This window comes from Grampus griseus (assembly GCF_964374135.1).
Source record: "Grampus griseus genome assembly, chromosome: 15".
In the NCBI taxonomy this organism is placed as follows: Eukaryota; Metazoa; Chordata; class Mammalia; order Artiodactyla; family Delphinidae; genus Grampus; species Grampus griseus.
The window spans coordinates 58677757-58700159 of record NC_139009.1 but is presented as its reverse complement, the minus strand read 5'-3'; the positions used below and the strand labels follow the sequence as shown (position 1 = coordinate 58700159).

Sequence of the window (22403 nt, the reverse complement as noted above, 5' to 3'; positions counted from 1 at the left end):
CATATTTCTGAAATTCTGCTCCCTAAGGATACTCAGGACGTTGAAATTGTCTTCTCCGGTATCCCCTTTAATCTCTAAAATGAATGGGGGGAAAGGGAGTAAAAAAAAAACTATTAGAAATTAGATTTCAGTTTGTTTTTAACTTAACTGTTAACATTTAAGTTTTTTATGTTTTCTAATATACATAATATTTAGAATTATGCTTTATATTATGTATATAGTTTATAAAAAGCATGACTATAGACATATGCGTAATTTATAAATAAATGAGCATGTAATAAGGGTATATGCTAAAGACTTTTTACAGAAGGGGTACACTTTAAGAAAATGTTTGGAGATGACTGGTTTTCAAGATAAAGCTTAAACCCTTATTTTGGCATTCAAAGCTGTTTATAATTTAGCCTCAAATGATTCTGCGGCTTCCTCCCCCTCCCCTTCCCTCCCTTTACCAAGTAACATGCTCTAACTACAATGGACTATTACACATCTCCCAACTGTACCAAAACTTCAAGTTTTAGTTCAAATCTATGTTTGCACATAGATGTTCAATCAAACCTGTTAAATCTCACAATTGCTGCATTATTGTCATTCCACTGGCCTTGAAACTTTCCTCCTTGACTACTCTCAAGGGTGCTATCCTGGTTTTTCTTCTGCTGCTTTGACTATTCCTTCTTCATTGGCTGCTTCCTCTATATTTATTCCACAAATACTTATTGAGCCCCTGCTGTATGCCAGGTATGGTGACAGGCACTACAGATACAGTGAACAATTTGACTAGGTCCCTTTACCCCCAGCTTATACCCCAAAGCTCAATCTCTAGCCCTCTCCTCTTGTTACCTGTCTCCCTGTAGCTCTGATTTCTCTTCAGAGTTTGTCTCCTATTTCAAGCTACTTGTTGAATATTTCTGCCTGCAAATACTCCAGTCACCATGTCTGAATTCACTGCTCCCCTTCCTTACAGCTCTTTCTCTGGCCTCCTCATGCAGTTTCAATCTCTCTTGCATTGGTCCCTTTCTATATGCATTTCTATTGATACCGCTTCCCAACCAATATTAGAACCTACTTACCTGAGGTAGTTTTCTAACTGCTGTTCCTGCCTTTATTCTCTCCAAGTTGCCATTCTTCCCATCCTATCCTATCCATCCTTGCTGCCTAAATCATTATTTTACATACTATTGCCGGCTTTGCCTTTTAAGGGGTGGGGATGGGGTTTGAGGAAAATTTGAGGCCTACTTTTTTTTTTGCGGTACGCAGGCCTCTCACTGTTGTGGCCTCTCCTGTTGCAGAGCACAGGATCCGGACGCGCAGGCCCAGCCGCTCCGCGGCATGTGGGATCTTCCCAGACCAGGGCACGAACCCGTGTCCCCTGCATCGGCAGGCAGACTCTCAACCACTGCTCCACCAGGGAAGCCCTGAGGCCTACTTTTTATAGGGTATTGGAACCACTTCCCCCAGCAAGTTTCAAGGATATCTCACAAACCATTCAACGTGGTGTTTGAGGGTCCAACCTAATTATCCCCTTCTGCTCTACTCTACACAAACTTATTTGTGCTCATTATTTCCAGAAGACATCAAACCCATTGCTGGGTCTTCACTAGTGTCTCCCTTACCTATCCTGGCTCCTCAAGACAACTGTCTTCTCTCAGCTTATCATTTAGTACACATTGCTTTCTTTCAATATTTCTCTGCCCGAAGACATTGGGGGCAGAAATGGGCCTTTGGCTTTTTGCAATCTAAAGTATATTGAAGTTTACTGTGTTATAAGCACTGTTCTGTTTTACACATGCTTTTTTTTTTCTTTCACAAGCCCAGATGCCTACTTCAACACCTCCATTTTATACAGAACTTAATTTGCCCAAGGCCAAGTGGCAGGATTCAAATTTAAATTCAGGTTTAACTTCAGGACTTGGGCTCCCTTCAGGGACTAACTGCCTGACTCTGCAGTGGGTATAAAGCACATGGTAAGCACCAATCTTACCTCCAGGGACCCTCGGAACTAGGTCTGTACCTCCAAAAAAAGAGCAGATGCCCTGTGGAGAAGAAACCTCAACAAATATTTATGGTGGCTAATACTCCCCTCCCACAGGAATTTCTGCTGTTGGTGATCTCCCACAGTGCCTGGTTTGAACAACACACTCTGGCACCTAATCGTCTATTGTCCTAATCTGCTGTTTCTAGTGTTTTTGCCTAATGGTGGAAAAATTTTCTTCTCTCATCAGTTTCAGCCTAGACCCACTGGCTGACATGAGGCTGCTAGGCCTTTACAGCAAGATCTTCCTACTCCACTGGTGAAGAGAATCAGTGGCACTCACATCTAAGGACCTTTTGGAGTTTTGCTGAAAATGCAGTCTTCTGATTAGATTTGGGGTGAGACCCAGGAATCTGCATTTTTTAACACTGAGGTCATTCTTAGGCGGTTGTCAATGATCAGCCTACATTCCTGCCTGTGTGGACTGCCCCGTTTAGGCAGAATTATTTCCTGGCACAATGATTTCTCTAAACATTGCACACAGCAGGAGAATTAGAAGCTGGCCTCCTTTGTTTCTGGGTAGCCACTTGGCAGGTGTAATAACATCCTCTTGACAGGCCGCTTGCCACAGGTGCATGCGCGACACATGCGCCCCGCTGCTACCATCCCCCATTCAGTCTTGCTGCCCAACCAAGCCCCCTATCCCTACCACCACCCTGTAGCAGCTACCCTCTCCCAAGCCCTTAGACCCACCCAGCCCCTTTCCCTTCCCCTTCCCCCACCTCAGCCCCTCCCTTCCCCCCAGCCCAGCCCTTCCCTCCCCCACCTCTTCTCTGGGTCCCCCAGGCTCCTCCCACCTCAGAACGTTTTTTGTTCCTGGCTAAGAGTTTTGCACGTGAGATTGAGGGCGGGGCGGGTGGGACTAGAGGACACACTGCCATTCATCAGAGGTCCTACCGAGTGGGCATACTTTTCCCATCTGAGAAACCCCTTATGTTTTCTACCAGAGAAATGGGCAGAGGCCTCTCTCTGGAACCTGGCTGGAGGGATGTCACTCTCCAAGAGACCCCCACTGTCTCTGCAAACGTCCCAAAGCAGGCCCAGCCTGCCGTGTTCCTTTGTTGGGATGGAAAGGGAATGGAATCTTACCAGTAAGGTGAAAAGGGCTGGAGAAAATACCAGGGACGGGCCCACCCTTCTCCCTACAAAAGCCTAACACTAGAAGGGAAGAAAAGAAATGCACCAACAAAGAGTTTAAGATAGTAGTTCCCAGCTTTTTCAAATATGAAGCATTTTTTAACCAATCCACTTTTTAATTTTTAAATTCTTGACATTACAGAACTAAACTGAAATTTATTAACATTCCACTCTTACATTTCTTATCGACAAACAGAAATAAAATTCATGACCCAAAAACCCAAAACTAAAAACAGGGAAAAGCTTATAAAACTAAATATGGATCCCAGCATTAACAGCTGAACAGAGAATGTGATTTTTAAATTCTTAGCGGATGATAAAGTTGTGTAGAAACCGAACACTTACAAATTATTTAAAACCTGGAATCACTGACCAGAAATTACACAGTTGGATCATGGGAAAACAGCAGAAAGGGGTTATGAGGGAACCTACACTGTTCTAGCTGCACCCCATGCCCTTCTCAGAGGAAAGCCTGGCATTGATTAGATATTGGGCCAGACTAATACTGGCAGCAGAACCAGTGATAGTAACCTGCCTACCAGAAGAGCCTTCCACTGGGTTAGCAATTTTGATCTGGGCCCCGGACATCTGGCGGATCTCATTAATGTTGGCGCCTTGGCGCCCGATTATGCAGCCAATTAAGTTATTTGGAATGGTGAGTTCATGGGTAGTTTGAGTAGATGCATCCAAACTTGCCCAATAGCCTTTCACCTCTGGAGAGCTGGAGTCAATTCCGGCGAATCCGGTCCCGCCGTGCATCATGGCAAAGTGAGACTGTTGTCTTGCCACCTGGTTCAGCTTGGCCAGATCGAGCGGAGAAATGGTGTGTTGTCCTTGAATCGAGTAGGCATCTAGAGGTGGTCCCTCCAGGTCATGGGTGGCGTGAGGGTAGCCAGCAGCGTCGCTGCACCGATCTTGACCGCCCGCGCAGATCACTGGAGAGCTGGCCGGCATGGGCTGGTACGGAATGGTCATGACTCTCCCTTGCGGAGACTGGGAGAGCGTCTCCAGCATGACCAGGCAGATCTGCTTGACACACTCGGTGACAGACTGCGGCACGCCAGCAATGGTGATGGCCCGCTCGGTGGAGTTGGGCAGCATATCCCCCGCCACCTGGACCTGGGCCCCGGTACTCTCGCGGATCTCTTTGATCTTACACCCGCCTTTCCCAATCAGGGAGCCGCACTGGGTGGCCGGCACCACCAGCCTCAGGGTGACCGGGGGCCTGCTGGCCGCCGTGCTGTTGGTCATGGAGCTGTTGATATCTTCTTCCAGCTTGTCGATAATCATAGCGAAGGCCTTAAAGATGGCATTGGTGGGGCCGGTCAGAGTGATGATTCTCTCCGGGCAATTCCCCTCCGAGATGTTGATCCGCGCGCCACTCTCCTCGCGGATCCTCTTAACCGACTCCCCTTTCTTCCCAATGATGCTTCCTACTTCCTTTCCGTGCATAAGCAGCCGAATGGTGAGAGTCACATTTAGTCCACTTTCAGTCACACCGGCATCCATGGCGAGCGGCGGGCGGCGTTCGGGGGAGTTGGGCTCGTTACGTGGTCAAGTCTTTGGTGGCTGGCTGGGGGAGGGGAGGTGTAGGCCCAAAACTGCCGGCGCGAGGCGAGCGAGGGCCGCGGGAGCGAGCGGGCGAGGGCGGGAGGCCGCGGCGTCGTCGCAGGGGCGGGCGGCGGCGGCGGAGGGGGCGAGCGGGGCCGGGAGCGGCGGGCGGGCGGGTGGGCGAGGGCGCGGCGGTGGCGACTCCGGCGGCAGCCTCGGCGGTCTGGGCGGGGCGGGAAGCCCGCTTTCAACCCCGCGTACCCTCTGACCCCGGAAGTGCTTGCTGCGCAGGACCCCTTGAAAAAAAATGAGGACCCATCCTTTTTAGGTCACAAGATTGCGCCAACCCCCATAGAGTAGTTTTTAAAATACACTTTTAACAGCCTAGCATTGAAAAGAAAGCCCCGGTAGGCAGAAGCTGTGAGTCCGGCAAAGTTTTAAAACGAACATGTATTTTATTAACCCCAGAGGCGCCGGCAGATGTTTGGAAACGGTAGTGTTCTGCGCGGAGGCGACACATTATTTTCCCGCCCTACAAAAGCGGTTTAAGCGCGGAGCGACACAGGCAGCCCCGGCGATAACTGCAGGCGGATGCTAGGACGCCGCGGATTTAAAACATGCGCTCGAGGCGGCCAGAGCGCGTGCGTGAGGGTGTGGGGAGGACGGGAGGGGCTGCCGCGGTCTTCCGGGGGGGAGGGGCGGCGAGGCGAGGCTTGCGGGGCGGGCGCCTGCCCGGGCGGGCACGTGGGGCCCCTTCATGTTCGGCGTCGGGGCGCCCCACGCCAGCCCCCACCCCCGCCTCGGCCCCGTGGCGGTGGTCGGTTGGGAGAAAGACCAAAACCCACCACGCGCCGCTGTCAAAGTCACGGCTCTGCTCATGGTTTCTGGGAAGTGCTAGAAACATGGCTATAAAGAGAATGGCGTCCATTTACATAATGCTTTGTCTGCATTTTGCAACTCTTTAGTTAAACCTGCAGAACCCCCACCTCCTGCGCGGTGTCGTTTTAGTCGCTGCCGCCTCGTCAGACATCTAACACAATGGCGTGCATTTTGGGGGACCGCATTTACCCCTGCTCTGGGGAGCTCCTGCGGTTTTCCCTGCGCGAGTTACTCTCCCGCTGCTGCTTTTCGGCCCTTTCCCCGCTCGGTGCAGCCACGGCGCCCACGCTCTCCGGGGGCGGCCCCCAACAGGGCCCGCCATCTTGGAGGGCCTTTCTTGCCGTGTGTGGAGCCGCGCGTTCCTCCCGGTAAAGAAAGGTCTCTGGGGCTCTTGGGGCGCCAGTTGTGATTTCTGCCCCTTCTCCTTTTCTTCGGCTGAGCCAGACAGAAAAGACCGAGTGCACGGGGTGCTTTAGGATCCTTCAGGGAAAGCGGCTAACGTGGCGATCCTTCCCTCCCCCCCCTTTCTTCCCCGTGGGGGTGGCCGCCATGTTTCCTGAACACAAAATGGCGACACGTGGCCTATATTCGTCGCCAACGAGTCGGGCCGAAAGCTCTAGAACGCGGCCGCCCCCCCATTCCCCCCTCCCGTCCGTGAGCCGGGACCTTCCCCGCGCAGCGAGTGCGCTGACCAGATTGGGATGAAACCCCGCAGGCTGGTCGCAGCCTCAGCGGGGGAATTTTAATACATTTCTCTCGTTAATTTGAAACGGGAACGCAAATAACTGTAAAATGTAGTCATCATACCGAGTCTCTCGCTCATTTCGTTTAATAATGGATGGAGGGGGGCAGTACCAATGCATAATTTGGGCAGTCAGTACCAAAACATTTAGGAATCACTACTTGTAAAGAATGAGATGGGAAATTATTTCTTTCCTAGACTTCTAGAATAGGCTATTGTGCTAAAGAGGTAAAGAAATGGTATTATAAAGCTTCTTTTAAAAGAAGGCAATTTCCATGAAGCGACTGGGATGCCTATGAGCTGGCCAGTGAACCTCAGTTTGCCGTAGTTGTTGACTTGGAGGCTAGAAGGGACAGACATTTACTGTGCATTTACCAGTGCCAGATCCTGTGTTAGCCATTTTACTGCATAATGTCTTTAATTTTTACAATGACCCTGTGAGGTACGTCTTATCTCTTTTTTTTTTTAGCAGATGAAATCACTTAGGCCAGAGAGATGCAGTGACTAATTCAAGGTCACACAGTGTTGAGGATGGAATCCAGACCTGATACAGTTATTGGTGAGCACATTTCCGAATTTTTCTCTAAGTCAGGGTTTTGAATTTAAATGCTATTTGGACGTTTAGGTGGGCTTGTTATTTCAAGGAATCCCTCAGGTAACTTTTTGTTGCATAGTCACCCCCTGTTTGTATCTTTTTGGGGATTCCCAGTTTTTCCTGGTGTGAGCTATGCCTGTGAGGAGCTCAGAGGCTATTTTTTTTTTTTTTATGAGTTGCCTGGGTGAGGATAGAGAGAAGTGATTCAGCCCTGCATAAAGGCACAGGTATCTGTCAGTCCAGCCTGGTCTGTGGCGCATTTGAGTCTACCTGGCTCTGTGGGAGTAGGCAATTTCTCTGACTCACTTGCGTCCTTCAGCTACCCATGGGCATGACTTTTGCCTTCCCCATCCCAACCTCCACCCAGGTAAAAATAAATAAATTTACTCTGGCACCATGCCTCTATTTCTCTGCAGATATTGACAGAGCATGACAGAGTGGTAGATAAGTCATGGTCTGTGGACTTTTCAGTTCAATGTAACAAATAACTTGTGGACCAAGCAACAAATATGTGCCGAAACAGGGCTATGCTTGTATGGGTATTAAGAGGTGGAGAGAAGGGCTTTTTGCTTCCTTTAACTTACACTAATATTGTATATTAGACTTTCCAAAGTGCTTTCATATTACCTTAGGTAATCCTACAAACAACTTTAACAGGTAGGTACATAACAGCAACAACGACAGTCATAGCACTAAGTGCTTACTGTGAGCCAGGCACTGTTTGAACCTTTATTTTGTGTGTTAATTCAGTGGTTTTCACATTTTTAAAAGCAAACCACCATGAGAAGTATATTTTATGTAATTGAAACATATATGCACACATATAGATAAAGGAAACAAAATTTTTGCAAAACAGTACTTATTCATACTACATGCAATGTACTCTGGTAAATTCTGTTGTCTTCTTTACATTAAAAAAAAAAGAGGCACACATCACACTAAAGGATGAAAAACCCATTATTAGGTTGTGACCAGTATGATTAATCTACACATTTAAACCTCACAAATCCTCCTGAGTTGGGGGTGATGTTATTTCCATTTAAACAGAGGTACAAAGAGAAGGATTTATCTAAGGTCACACAGCTGTTAAGTGGTAAAACGAAGATTTGGATCGAGGCAATTTGAGCCCAGAGCCTATATACTTAACCACTAAGGTAGACCGTCTGTGGTCTCTTGAGAGGGCCTTATCTTGTAGAGAGACAGTTGATCTTGTAAATGTTAAAAACTTAGGAGACAACAAAAGGACTAAATTGCATATAATCAAGAATTATCCTGATTCAAAGCATTCTGGTCCTCTAAATCTGTCACCTGTTTCTTTTCCCTAAAGAAAATTTTACCCACTGGGTCTGTCTTCCCAAGACTGCAATTTTAAGCCTTTTTTGGCAGGCATATTTTTTTTTTTTAACATCTTTATTGGAGTATAATTGCTTTGCAATGGTGTGTTAGTTTCTGCTTTATAACAAAGCGTATCAGCCATACATATATCCCCATATCTCCTCCCTCTTGCGTCTCCCTCCCACCCTCCCTATCCCACCAACTCTAGGTGGTCACAAAGCACCGAGCTGATCTCCCTGTGCTATGCGGCTTCTTCCCACTAGCTATTGGTATTACATTTGGTAGTGTATATATGTCCATGTCACTCTCTCTCACTTTGTCCCAGCTTACCCTTCCCCCTCCCCGTGTCCTCAAGTCCCTTCTCTAGTAGGTCTGTGTCTTTATTCCCATCCTGCCTCTAGGTTCTTCATGACCTTTTTTTTTTTTTTTTTTTAGATTCCATATATATGTGTTAGCATACGGTATTTGTTTTTCTCTTTCTGACTTACTTCACTCTGTATGACAGTCTTTAGGTCCATGCACCTCACTACAAATAACTTAGTTTCGTTTTTTATGGGTGAGTAATATTCCATTGTATATATGTGCCACATCGTCTTTATCCATTCATCTGTTGATGGACACATAGGTTGCTTCCATGTCCTGGCTGTTGTAAATAGAGCTGCAGTGAACATTGTGGTACATGACTGTTTTTGAATTATGGTTTTCTCAGGGTATATGCCCAGTAGTGGGATTGCTGGGTAATATGGTAGTTCTATTTTTAGTTCTTTGAGGAACCTCCATACTGTTCTCCATAGTGGCTGTATCAATTTGCATTCCCACCAACAGTGCAAGAGGGTTCCCTTTTCTCCACACCCTCTCCAGCATTTATTGTTTGTAGATTGTTTTTTAATTTTTATTTATTTATTTATTTTATTTTTGGCTGTGTTGGGTCTTCGTTGCTGTGCGCTGGCCTTCTCTAGTTGCAGCGAGTGAGGGCTACTCTTGGTTGCGATGCACGGGCTTCTCATTGCGGTGGCTTCTCTTGTTGCGGAGCACGGGCTCTAGGCTTATGGGCTTCAGTAGTTGAGGCACACGGGATCAGTAGTTGTGGATCACAGGCTCTAGAGCGCAGGCCCAGTAGTTGTGGCACACGGGCATAATTGCTCCGCGGCATGTGGGATCTTCCTGGACCAAGGCCCAAACCTGTGTCCCCTGCATTGGCAGATGGATTCTTAACCACTGCGCCACCAGGGAAGTCTCTAGATTTTTTTGATGATGGCCATTCTGACTGGTGTGAGGTGGTACCTCACTGTAGTTTTGATTTGCATTTCTCTAATGATTAGTGATGTTGAGCATCCTTTCATGTGTTTGTTGGCAATCTGCGTATCTTCTTTGGAGAAATGTCTTTTTAGGTCTTCTGCCCATTTTTGGATTGGGTTGCTTGCTTCTTTAATATTGAGCTGCATGAGCTGCTTGTATATTTTGGAGATTAATCCTTTGTCAGTTGCTTCGTTTGCAAATATTTTCTCCCATTCGGAGGATTGTCTTTTCGTGTTGTTTATGGTTTCCTTTGCTGTGCAAAAGCTTTGAAGTTTCATTAGGTCCCATTTGTTTATTTTTGTTTTTATTTCCATTTCTCTAGGAGGTGGGTCAAAAAGGATCTTGCTGTGATTTATGTCACAGAGTGTTCTGCCTATGTTTTCCTCTAAGAGTTTTATAGTGTCTGGCCTTACATTTAGGTCTTTAATCAATTTTGAGTTTATTTTTGAGTTTATTTTTGTATGGTGTTAGGGAGTGTTCTAATTTCATTCTTTTACGTGGAGCTGTTCAGTTTTCCCAGCACCACTTATTGAAGAGGCTGTCTTTTCTCCATTGTACATTCTTGCCTCCTTTATCAAAGATGAGGTGACCATATGTGCGTGGGTTTATCTCTGGGCTTTCTATCCTGTTCCATTGATCTATATTTATATTTTTTTGCCAATACCATTCTGTCTTCATTACTGTACCTTTGTAGTATAGTCTGAAGTCCGGGAGCCTGATTCCTCCAGCTCCGTTTTTCTTTCTCAAGATTGCTTTGGTTATTTGGGGTCGTTTTGTGTTTACATACAAATTGTGAAATTTTTTTGTTCTAGTTCTGTGAAAAATGCCAGTGGTAGTTTGATCGGGATTGCATTGAATCTGTAGATTGCTTTGGGTAGTATAGTCATTTTCACAATCTTGATTCTTCCAATCCAAGAACATGGTGTATCTCTCTGTCTGTTTGTATCATCTTTATAATTTCTTTCATCAGTGCCTTATAGTTTTCTGCATACAGGTCTTTTGTCTCCTTAGGTAGGTTTATTCCTAGGTATTTTATTCTTTTTGTTGCAATGGTAAATGGGAGTTTTTCCTTAATTTCTATTTCATATTTTTCATCATTAGTGTATAGGAAGGCAAGAGATTCCTGTGCATTACTTTTGTATCCTGCTACTTTACCGCATTCATTGATTAGCTCTAGTAGTTTTCTGGTAGCATCTTTAGGATTCTCTATGTATAGTATCATGTCATCTGCAAACAGTGACAGTTTTACCTCTTCTTTTCCAACTTGTATTCCTTTTATTTCTTTTTTGTCTCTGATTGCTGTGGCTAAAACTTCCAAAACTATGGTGAATAATAGTGATGAGAGTGGACAACCTTTTCTTGTTCCTGATCTTGGTGGAAATGGTTTCAGTTTTTCACCATTGAGAATGATGTTTGCTGTGGGTTTGTCATATATGGCCTTTATTATGTTGAGGTAGGTTCCCTCTATGCCCACTTTCTGGAGAGTTTTTATCAGAAATGGGTGTTGAATTTTGTTGAAAGCTTTCTCTGCATCTATTGAGATGATCATATGGTTTTTCTCCTTCAGTCTGTTAATATGGTGTATCACATTGATTGATTTGTGTATATTGAAGAATCCTTGATTCCCTGGGAAACCCCCCTTGATCATGGTATGATCCGTTTAATGTGCTGTTGGATTCTGTTTGCTAGTATTTTGTTGATGATTTTTGCATTTATGTTCATCAGTGATATTGGCCTCTAGTTTTCTTTCTTTGTGGCATCTTTATCTGGTTTTGGTGTCAGGGTGATGGTGGCCTTGTAGAATGAGTTTGGGAGTGTTCCTCCCTCTGCTATATTTTGGAAGAGTTTGAGAAGGATAGGCGTTAGCTCTTCTCTAAATGTTTGATAGAATTCGCCTGTGAAGCCATCTGGTCCTTGGCTTTTGTTTGTTGGAAGATTTTTAGTCACAGTTTCAATTTCAGTGCTTGTGATTGGTCTGTTTATATTTTCTATTTCTTCCTGGTTCAGTCTCGGAAGGTTGTGCTTTTCTAAGAATTTGTCCATTTCTTCCAGGTTGTCCATTTTATTGGCATATAGTTGCTTGTAGCAATCTCTCATGATCCTTTGTAATTCTTCAGCGGACATATTTCTTTAATCTCTCTGTGTCTGAGTATCTCCAGGACTCTGCTCACTTTCCCAATGAAGTCTTCTCTTTCCCAGCTCTCAGCACCGCCTGCATCAGTCTTACAGCCCCTCCCTTGGGTAGCCCACATTTAGGCTGTTGATGAAATTGTAATGTGTCTTGGTGTTGATAATGTGTTGTAAGGGCCTCAGGTGCTTTGGGTGACCCTGAGATCTGGCAAAGAGGGTACTGGACTTGAGAATTGGTGGCTCTGGCCCCTAGCTCCAGCTCTGCCACTAACTAGCTTTGAGAGTTCTACAATTCAGTTCATTTATCTGGGCCTCAGTTTTCCCATCTGTAAAACAAGATTAAATGCTCTCTAAGGCCGTTTCTAATTCTGTCCAGGGAGTGATGATATTTGATGATCTTGGTTATTTATCCCTGGTAGGGAGGGTTGGGTAAATGTTTTGCTCACTTATGGTAAATTCTCCACTCCCTTCCTCAGACCTGCCTTATCTTGCAGATATGTGAGTGAAGTCCACACCACCCATTTTACAGATGAAGCCACTGAGATACAGAGCAACTGACTAAATAGTCACCACCCCACTCCTGGATCCTCACATGACACTTCTCCCAGGTTGGTTAAAGGGTTTAACAAGGTTGGGAAGGTGAGTCAGGCTTACACTTTAGAAGTTGAACCACAGTATTTTTGCTTCCTCTTACCACATTGGCATGTTATATAAAACTTTTCAAAGTGTTATTTAATCATCACAGTCAACTTTGCCAGGGAGATATTATTATGCCCATTTTATGAAAGAACCGTCTTTGGATCAGAGTAGTAGAATGACTTGCCCAAGGTTACACAGCTTGTTAGGACCTGAGCTAGGCCTCTTGACTCTTAGTTGTGGATTGTTCCTTTCCTTGGCTTCTGATGTTTGTGGCACTGACTTTAACACATGGAATAACTTTATCTTAAATTCAAAGAGCTTTCTATCCAGTATTTATTTTTCTGTCCCTGAACATCCAATTCACTTATGTTAGGTTACTGACTCTTTTGGTTCAAGAGACTCTCCTCTCTCTGGTTCTTTAATGTTTACATTTATGGGTTTGGGAAGTGGTAGGAATGAGACTAGGTTCCCTGGGGGCAGGAACCACCTTTTCCCCCCCCCCTCAACCCTACCTGGCCCAGCAATTATCCTGTAGCTTTTGAAATTTGTCCCATCAGCATGCAGCATTTTTCCCCCAAACATGGTTTCTTTTCCTCTTTGCCCTTCATATTTAGCTTCCCATTTCTCTTTTATTTAAAATTATTGTAAATTAAGAGGACCTTTACCCTATTTCCAGGATACTAGAGAGTGAAGTTTAGAAACATGTCTTACCCACTGTGGATAGTAACAATTTGACCTCATATGCTGATAACCCTGTGCTGCTGTTAGGGGGTCGCTACTTGGTTTCCTCAGAAACAGCAGAAACATGTTGGTGTGCTTTACAGAAGTGACCCGGATGTACAGCAACATCCTTGGCCTAAGTTCTCCCAGTTGGGCAAAGCATTGCTCATGTATTCCTCAGGGTCATTTTAACTAAAATAAGGCCTGGAGAACAGAGTGCAAAGAAAAGTTAAAAGGAAAATGAGAACAGAATGCAAATGCAAAGTATAAAATGAGAAGAAGTGGGAAAAGGTAAGTAAAGCAAAGAGAGAAAAGGATAGGGCAGAGGGGACTTCCCTGGTGGTCCAGTGGTTAAGAATCCATCTTCCAATGCAGGGGACCAGAGCTCGATCCCTGGTCAGGGAACTAAGAGCCTATATACCGCAGGCCAACTAAGCCCATGTACCATAACTGGAGAGCCTGTGTGCTGCAACTACAGAGCCCACACGTTCTGGAACCTGCGTGCCACAATTAGAAGCCTGTGGGCCACAACGAAGTATCCCATGTGCCACAACTAAGACCCGAAGCAGCCAAAAGTAAATAAATAGATATTAAAACAAAACAAACAAAAGAAGAATAGGGCAAAGATGAGAATACAGAATCAGTGGAAGGGAGGTGAAGAGAGCAATCCAGAGGTCCATTAGCTTCTCGTATGGTGTGGGACAAATCAAGGAAGAGCAGCTAGTGTGATAACTCCTCCTGATCTGATTTTGACCAGCACATATCTTTTCTTATCCTCTATTTCCAGTGTCAGGTAGGGGAAATTTCTGTTTCTGCTATCAATTGGGGATGTGAAGAGATGCCAGTAATTTTATTTTATTTTCTTTCTTTTTTTTTTTTTTTTTTTTGTATTTTGGCCATGCTGAATGGCATTGCGGGATGGTTCCCTGGCCAGGGATCAAACCCAGGCCTCTGCAGTGAAAGCACTGAATCCTAACCCCTAGGCCGCCAGGGCACTCCCTGTTTTATTTTTATTGACGTATAGTTGATTTACAATGTTGTGTTAGTAAGAAACTGGTATAAATATGTATACATTCTTTTTTATATTCTTTTTCGTTATGGTTTATCACAGGTTATTGAATATAGTTCCCTGTGCTATACAGTAGGACCTTGTAGTTTACCCATTCTATATGTAATAGTTGGCATCTGCTAACCCCAAACTCCCAATCCATCCCTCCCCCACCCCCACCCCCCCTTGGCAACCACAAGCCTGTTTTCTGTGTCTGTGAGTCTGTTCCTGTTTTGTAGATAGGTTCATTTGTGTCATATTTTAGATTCCACATATAAGTGATATCATATGGTATTTTTCTTCCTCTTTCTGGCTTACTTCACTTAGTATGATAATCTCTGAGTCCATCCATGTTGCTGCAAATGGCATTATTTCATTCTTTTTTATTGCTGTGTAGTATTCCATTGTGTATATGTACCATGTCTTCTTTATCCATTCAACTGTCGATGGATAGTGACGTTGTTTCCACGTCTTGGCTATTGTGAGTAGTGCTGTTGTGAACATAGGGGTGCATGTATCGTTTCGAATTACAGTTTTGTGTGTGGATATATGCTCAGGAGTGTGATTGCTGGATCATATAGACGCCAGTAATTTTAATATTAGCTTCAGTTCACCTGATTTATCAAGGAAAATATGTTACAAAAATCACGTAAGGTATTCTGGGTCAAGTTTCATGTTATTCTTTCATTCAGCAGACACTTGATTGTTTGATATGTTTCAGACACTGAGGCTATAAAAATTAATGAGATATTGTCCTTGCCCTCAAGATGTCTATGGTCTGGAGAGGTAGACAGAGAAGTAAACAGATTCACAGTATAATGTGTTAAAGTATTGGGATATGAGTAAGCTGTGGTGCTTACCAACCTGTGGTGTTACGGGTTCAGAGGAGGGCCCTTGATTCAGCCTTGGAAGGGATCTGGGAAGGCCGCCTAGAGAAGTTGTCATTCAGGCTGAGTCCCAAGTTGGCAAATTGCACGGTGGAGGGCAGGGAAGGGTATTCCTCCCAAAGGCAGAGAGCTCAGACCTTTCAGAAGTTGTAGCCATTTCATGAAGACATGAAGGATGTTTGCATGATCCAGTTTTTGGTGATTATTGTTCTGCTTCAGAAGTGTAGATTATTGAGACATGACTCTGTTCGCTAGAGCACTGGTCCCCAACCTTTTTGGCACCAGGGACTGGTCTCGTGGAAGACAGTTTTTCTACGGATGGGGTGGGGGGGAATGGTTTCGGGATGATTCAAAAGCATTACATTTATCATGCACTTTATCTCTATTATTATTATATTGAAATATGTAATGAAATAATTATACAACTCACAATAATGCTGGCAGGAGGCAGAGCTCAGGCGGTAATGCGAGCGATGGGGAACAGCTGTGGATACATGTGAAGCTTCGCTCTCTTGCCCGCCACTCACCTCCCGCTGTGCTGCCTGGTTCCTAACCAGTACTGGTCTGTGGCCCGGGGGTTGGGGACCCCTGCGCTAGAGCACGGAAGGTTAAAGTACTTATTTTGTAGCAATAATTCTCTTTTAAGGTGAAGACACTAGAAATCGCACTTCCTATCTAGAGATTTTAAGGACAAAATGTAAACAAAGTACAGCCTATGAATTAGCAAATAATTACTAACCCTTTGTACGGTAAAAGCAGCTACGATAGGCAGCATATCCCTTTCTCATCCAACTTTTGGATTTTATTGTGTTCTGCTTTGTTTATAAGGGGGTGTGTGTGGAAATTTAGGGTCTTTGTTTAGCTGCTTAGGATGTTTGAGTTAGGAAGGAGGAAAATGAGTTGAAGAATAATTGCTACTTTATGGCAGAACAAAAGAAATACATTTAAATAGCTCATTTCTCTGATCCCACCTACTGAACACAAGTAAGACTTGGTCGGGGACATTGTTTCAGAGAGACAGTTACTTCAACCAGATAAAGCATTTACTCAACATTATTCACTGTGTAAAGTCTGCTGTGTCCATATTAAGAGCATTGATTTTGTTTTTTGAGATGCAGATATAGCTGCATTAAACAGAAACCTTATGTGTATTCGTTGGACAATACTGGGATTTTACCTAGATTAAAAGAAAAAGTGTTATGTGTGGATTAGGGAGGAATGCTTAGAAAATAGTACATAGATTCAGTGGTCATTTCTTAGTCATCTTCTTGATCTCTCAGTAGTATTTGACACTTCCTCCTCACACACTAGTTTCACTTGGCTTCCGGGATGCCACTCCCTTGGTTCTCCTTCTACCTCAGGAGCCCCTTCTTCTCAGACTCCCACGTACCGCCCCGCCCTGTTGGCTGTTTTCTTATCTCCTCAGCCTCCAATGATGGAGTACTCAAATCAGTCCTTGGATCACTTCTCTGTCTACACTCATTTACTAAGTGCTCTCTTTTAAGAATTTAAATATCATTTATATCCTGAGAATTCTCAAGTATATATTACCAGCTTGAATGTCTTCCTGTGAACTCAGGACTCTTCTATTCAGCTGCCTACGGGATATCTCCACTTGTGTCTGTAATAGCTTCTTTTTTTTAATTAATTAATTTATTTTTGGCTGTGTTGGGTCTTCGTTGCTACATGCGGGCTTTCTCTAGTTGTGGTGAACAGGGGCTCCTCTTCGTTGCAGTGCACGGGCTTCTCATTGCGGTGGCTTCTCTTGTTGAAGAGCATGGGCTCTAGGCACACGGGCTTCAGTAGTTGTGGCTCGCGAGCTCTAGAGCGCAGGCTTGGTAGTTGTGGCACAAGGGCTTAGTTGCTCTGCGGCCTGGGGGATCTTCCTGGACCAGGGCTCAAACTCGTGTCCCCTGCATTGGCAGGCGGATTCTTAACCACTGCGCCATCAGGGAAGTCCTGTAATAGCTTCTTGAACTTAAAATATTCAAAACATTAATCCTGGAACTTCTCCTCTCAAACCTGTACCTCTGGCAGTTTCTCCCCGTCTCAGTTTCAGTTATATTGAGGACTCTCCCTTGACTCTGTTTTTTCTCTTTCTCTCATCATCCAATCCACCAGCCAGTCCTGTGAGCTCTACCTTAAAATGCACCCAGGGTTTGAACACTTCTTACCCCCTTCCCTGCTACTATTGGAATAGCCTTCTAAATGTTCTTCCTCCTTTTGCTCTTGGTCTCCCCCAGTCTAATCTTTTTTTTTTTTAACATCTTTATTGGACTATAATTGCTTTACAATGGTGTGTTAATTTCTGCTTTATAACAAAGTGTATCAGCTATACATATACATATATCCCCATATCTCCTCCCTCTTGCGTCTCCCTCCCACCCTCCCTATCCCACCAACTCTAGGTGGTCACAAAGCACCGAGCTGATCTCCCTGTGCTATGCGGCTTCTTCCCACTAGCTATTGGTATTACATTTGGTAGTGTATATATGTCCATGTCACTCTCTCTCACTTTGTCCCAGCTTACCCTTCCCCCTCCCCGTGTCCTCAAGTCCCTTCTCTAGTAGGTCTGTGTCTTTATTCCCATCCTGCCTCTAGGTTCTTCATGACCTTTTTTTTTTTTTTTTTTTAGATTCCATATATATGTGTTAGCATACGGTATTTGTTTTTCTCTTTCTGACTTACTTCACTCTGTATGACAGTCTTTAGGTCCATGCACCTCACTACAAATAACTTAGTTTCGTTTCTTTTTATGGGTGAGTAATATTCCATTGTATATATGTGCCACATCGTCTTTATCCATTCATCTGTTGTTGGACACTTAAGTTGCTTCCATGTCCTGGCTATTGTAAATAGAGCTGCAGTGAACATTGTGGTACATGACTCTTTTTGAATTATGGTTTTCTTAGGGCCCCCAGTCTAATCTTAACAGTGACCAGTATAATCTTGTTACGTGTATATCACATCATACCACTCTGCTGAAAACTATCCACAGGGTCCCAACCAGATTAAAAACTAAAGTCCTTCAAGTGATCTACAAGGCTGCATGGGATCTTCAACATCACCCTCTCCCAGCTGCTCTGACCTCATCATCTATCACTTTCCCTTTGTGCTCTGGCCACACTGGTCTCCTTGCAATTGCTCCAACATGCCAAGCCTTGGGACCTTTGTAGTTGTTTTTTCTGGAACACTTATTCCAGATGTCAATGTGGCCTCCTCTGTTACCTCCTTCAGGTTTCTGCCCAACTGTCACCTAATCTAAGCATTCCTTAGCCATACTATTTAAAGTAAAAGCCATCTCCTGCTCTCTGCCTTCCTTGTTTCCCTTCCCTGCTTTATTTTTCTCCACAGAACTTATTACTATTTGACATACTATTCATTCATTCATTCATTCATTCATTCATTATTTAGATATTTTGAGTGCTGCCTACTGTGTGCCAGGCACTGTTCTAGGAACTCTCTACTATAGTTTATTATTTGTCACCCATGACTAGAATGTAAATTTCATCCACTTTGTTTTGCTCATTGCTATATCCCCACCTCCTAGAACAATACCTAGCACATAGGAGTTGAATGAATAAATTTATTCTTTTTTTTTAATTTATTTATTTTTTGGCTGTGTTGGGTCTTAGTGGCAGCATGTGGGATCTTCTTTGTGGCGAGTGGACTCTTCATTGTGGCGCACAGGCTTTTCCCTAGTTGTGGCACATGGGCTCCAGAGCGCGTGGGCTCAGTAGTTGCAGCATGCGGGCTTAGTTGCCCTGTGGCATGTGGGATCTTAGTTCCCCTACCAGAGATTGAACCCACGTCCCCTGCATTGGAAGGCGGATTCTTAACCAGTGGACCACCAGGGAAGTCCCAAATTTATTCATTTTTAAACAAAAATGTATTGAATAAATAGAAGGTTGTGTACCAGTTAATGAGGGAAAGATCTGTATGAACAAGACATTGTTCCTGCCCTCAAGTTGCTCACTCTAAAAAACACTTACTTTGAACTGTGCTTTCTAGCAGGATAAAGTGATACATCATTTTGGAATTGGGGAGGTAAGAACTGGTGTGCAGGGGTATGGTATGGATATCTTCAGAGATGAAGTCCTGCTTTGTTAGGCTTATCAATAATTTGCACTGTTTCTGGGAGGGCAGGATTGATGATAGCTCACTGCATTACTGGCTTTTTGGGTTACAACATCTCTTCTTACCTTGTTAGAGCAAGAGTTTCTTAAAAATCCCATTATCAGTCTTGGTTCTTTTTAACCTTCAAGGAACCATCTGTCATAACCACTTCCTCTCAGGCTTAGAGAAGGAGTTTACTATCTTTACCTTCCTCCATATCTGAAAGTTCTTTTCCAGAGACCCTGGACATCCACTTACCAGCTGTACGGTCGTGAACCTCTCTGAACCTCAGTTTCTGTGCTTGTCAAATGGAGATAATGATGAATGATACCAATCTTACTTCTTGTGAGGATTAAGTGACTAAATAATCTACTGGTTTTGAGAACAGCAGAGTGGAAAGGGGAAGGAGGTAGAGAACAATTTTTTAAAAATAGTATATATCTGTGCTTTATTTATTTTTAAAAATATTTATTTTTCTTTTTGGCTACGTCAGGTCTTAGTTGCAGCATGGGGGATCTTTGTTGCAGCGTGTGAGCTCTTTAGCTGTGGTGTGTGGGCTCTGTAGTTATGGCATGTGGGTTCCAGAGCATGTGGGCTCTGTAGTTGGGGCACGTGGGCTCTCTAGTTGTGGCGCGTGGGCTTAGTTGCCCTGCGCCATGTGGGATCTTAGTTCCCCAACCAGGGATCTAACCTGTGTCTCCTGCATTGGAAGGCGGATTCTTTTTTTTTTTTTTTTTTGGAAGGCAGGACCACCAGGGAAGTCCGATCTGTGCTTTATTTTGAAAAATACAATAAGCGTGTGTTTCTTTTCTAATGAGAGTAGTGAAGATTCTATTTTTTAAAAACAGACTTTAATATATATTTTTTTATAGAGTAGTAGGTTTATAGAAAATATTTCCTTGCCTCTCCACCCAGATACTTACTGCTGTATTACATGAGGGAAATGAAATACTAGAACCTCACTGCAGGCTGCCCAGTGAGCTGGTTGGTATCTAGGTAGGAAAGCAACCATTTCCCTTTAGGTGAAATTAGAACTCAGGAGGTAGTAGTATTTGAGAGTCTCAAAGGGATTGATGATGATGATAATGACAACAACAGTAATAATGGTAATGGGGAACCTTGATGAACAAGGCCCTGCGCTAAGCACCGTATATGGATTGACTTATTTTTAACAACGTAACCATGTGAAGCTGGTACTATGGAGAAGTAGAGCAGCGTGGGAGGAGGGAGCATAGACTCTGAGGTCAGACCTCCTGTATTGACATCTCAGCTTTGCCAGTAACTAGCCATGTGGCCTTGAATAAGAAGACTGTGCCTCATTTTCCTCATCTGTAAAATGGGGGTACTAAGGTACCAGCCTCATAAGGTGTTTGTGATGATTAAGTAACGTAAGCCATGTAAAGTGCTTAATGTTGCGCTTGGCACATAGAAAGTGCTCACCAGATGTCAGCTGTTATCATAATCAAAATACCTGTTATTCTCGTTTAACAGATGGAGAAATAAAGGCTTAGAGAGAGGTAAGGTAATTTGCTTAAGTGATACAGCAAATAAATGATGGAACAGGAATTTGCATTTCAGGCCTTCAAACTCCAGAGCTCTTGTTCTTAACCTTTACACTATACCACCCGTCATGGGTTAAGAGGAGGAGACTGGACCCACAAGAATTGCATTTTGGGTTTGGACCTCCCTAGCCTTTATTTGTGATCTTAAATATCTTATCACTATAGCATGTACTTGGTTATTCTCTGAGTTGACTCTTTCCTAGATCCAAAGAAATGAGTGAGTGATGGGTTAGTTGTAGTCTTCCCCTGCTAGGGATTGGGTGTTCCTGGCCAGGACAAGGAAATGGAGCTAAACAAATACGCTTGTTCTTCCCAGCGCTCTTTGGACCAGAAGTAGGGGCTTGTCTGGTCTCATTTGTTATTATGATTGTTTCTTCTTAATGCAACTGGTAATGATGAGAAACAGAGGAAGCAGTATACACATCGAGCACTTTCTGTGTGCCATGCATTTTACATGGATTATCTCATCATATCCTTAAAATAACTATAAAGTAGTAACTCTTATCCCTATTTTATAGAAACAGAGAGGTTAGGAAACTTGCTTAAAGTCACGGTAAGTGGTAGAGCTGGGATTTGAATAAGCAGTCTGGCTCCAGAGTCCATGCTCTTAACCTCTGCACTCTACTGCTTCTATTTCTCTTTCACCTGTGTAAAGTACGTAGTGTGGGTCAGTAGCATGGGACTTAGGAGGGCCAGTCCTACTGAAAAATTGGAAAACTTTACTGGGCTAGGAATGAGGAGGCCTGCGATCTTGTCTTGACCCTGCCACCAACTTGCCACATCTAGGACTTCACTTTTCTCAGCCTGTTGTCCTCATTTATTAAACAAAGGGGTTGCTCTACATGGTCTCTGAGATGGTCCTTCTGACCCTGATATTCTGTAATTGATCATATGAAGTGACGAGGATAATACCTGCTCAGCTCCTTGATCTGGAGCATTGGTATTTGTGAGGTTTTAGGGAGCCTGCTTTGTGCAAAGGAAGATGATAGATTTCAGGGCAGAGAATGAGCTGCCTTCCTGAAGAAGGTAGAACTGGGCTTTTTTTTGAGGCTGGTTGCCAAGGGAACCTAGCCTCTGGCCAGCAGCAGCCAGGAATGCTTTGGTTGAGGGTTGGGAACAGATAACTAAAACAAGCAGCACATTTAGGTTTCACTTTCCACCCCCACTCCCACTCACCACAGCTACCTGCTAGTTGTGTACACTTTCTTTGTTAGGCACTGTTTTAAGTACTTTATAAAGTATCATATTATTTAATCTTCATAGTAATCTTATGAGATGGGTACTATTATTGTTCTAAATTTACAGACAATAAGAGTGAGGCAAATAGAGTTAACTAATTTGTCCACATTTACTTAAGTGGAAAGTGGTATCAAACCCACTAAGTTGTACTAGCTTCTTGGTCGGAGCTTGAAAAAAAATGCAGAGGGAAAACTCTTTAGTTATTTATTAGTGGTTTTTGTTTTGTTTATTTGTTTGCATTTTATTTAATAGAATGACAGACACTTGGAATTGGAAAGGGCCTTTGAGGTAATACAATCAATCTCCTTGTCTCCAGACTTCCGTTCAGTTACAGAATTGCTTTATATAGTCCCCTGACAGATGATCATTTAAATCAGGGGTCCCCAACCCCCAGGCTGCGGACTGGTACCAGTCCTCGACCTGTTAGGAACCGGGCTGCACAGCAGGAGGTGAGCAGCGGGCAAGCAAGCGAGCGAACCTTCATCTGCTGCTCAC

General features: G+C 44.0%; 1 protein-coding gene and 1 long non-coding RNA gene across 2 annotated transcripts in view; one reads left to right on the top strand and one right to left on the bottom strand.

The window, feature by feature from the left end:
* Nucleotides 1–3222: 3222 nt before the first annotated feature.
* PCBP1 (poly(rC) binding protein 1) lies at nt 3223–4932 on the bottom strand. Its single transcript, XM_082672174.1, has one exon. The coding sequence runs from the start codon at nt 4673–4675 to the stop codon at nt 3605–3607; it is 1071 nt and encodes a 356-aa protein (XP_082528300.1). The 5' UTR covers nt 4676–4932; the 3' UTR covers nt 3223–3604.
* Nucleotides 4933–5556: 624 nt separating this feature from the next.
* LOC309833674 overlaps nt 5557–22403 on the top strand; it is a 37364-nt gene continuing 20517 nt past the window's right edge. The window contains exons 1-3 of the long non-coding RNA XR_014297795.1: nt 5557–5964; nt 6808–6897; nt 12192–12305. This is a non-coding gene — a long non-coding RNA (uncharacterized lncRNA). The remainder of the gene's footprint in view (nt 5965–6807; nt 6898–12191; nt 12306–22403) is intronic.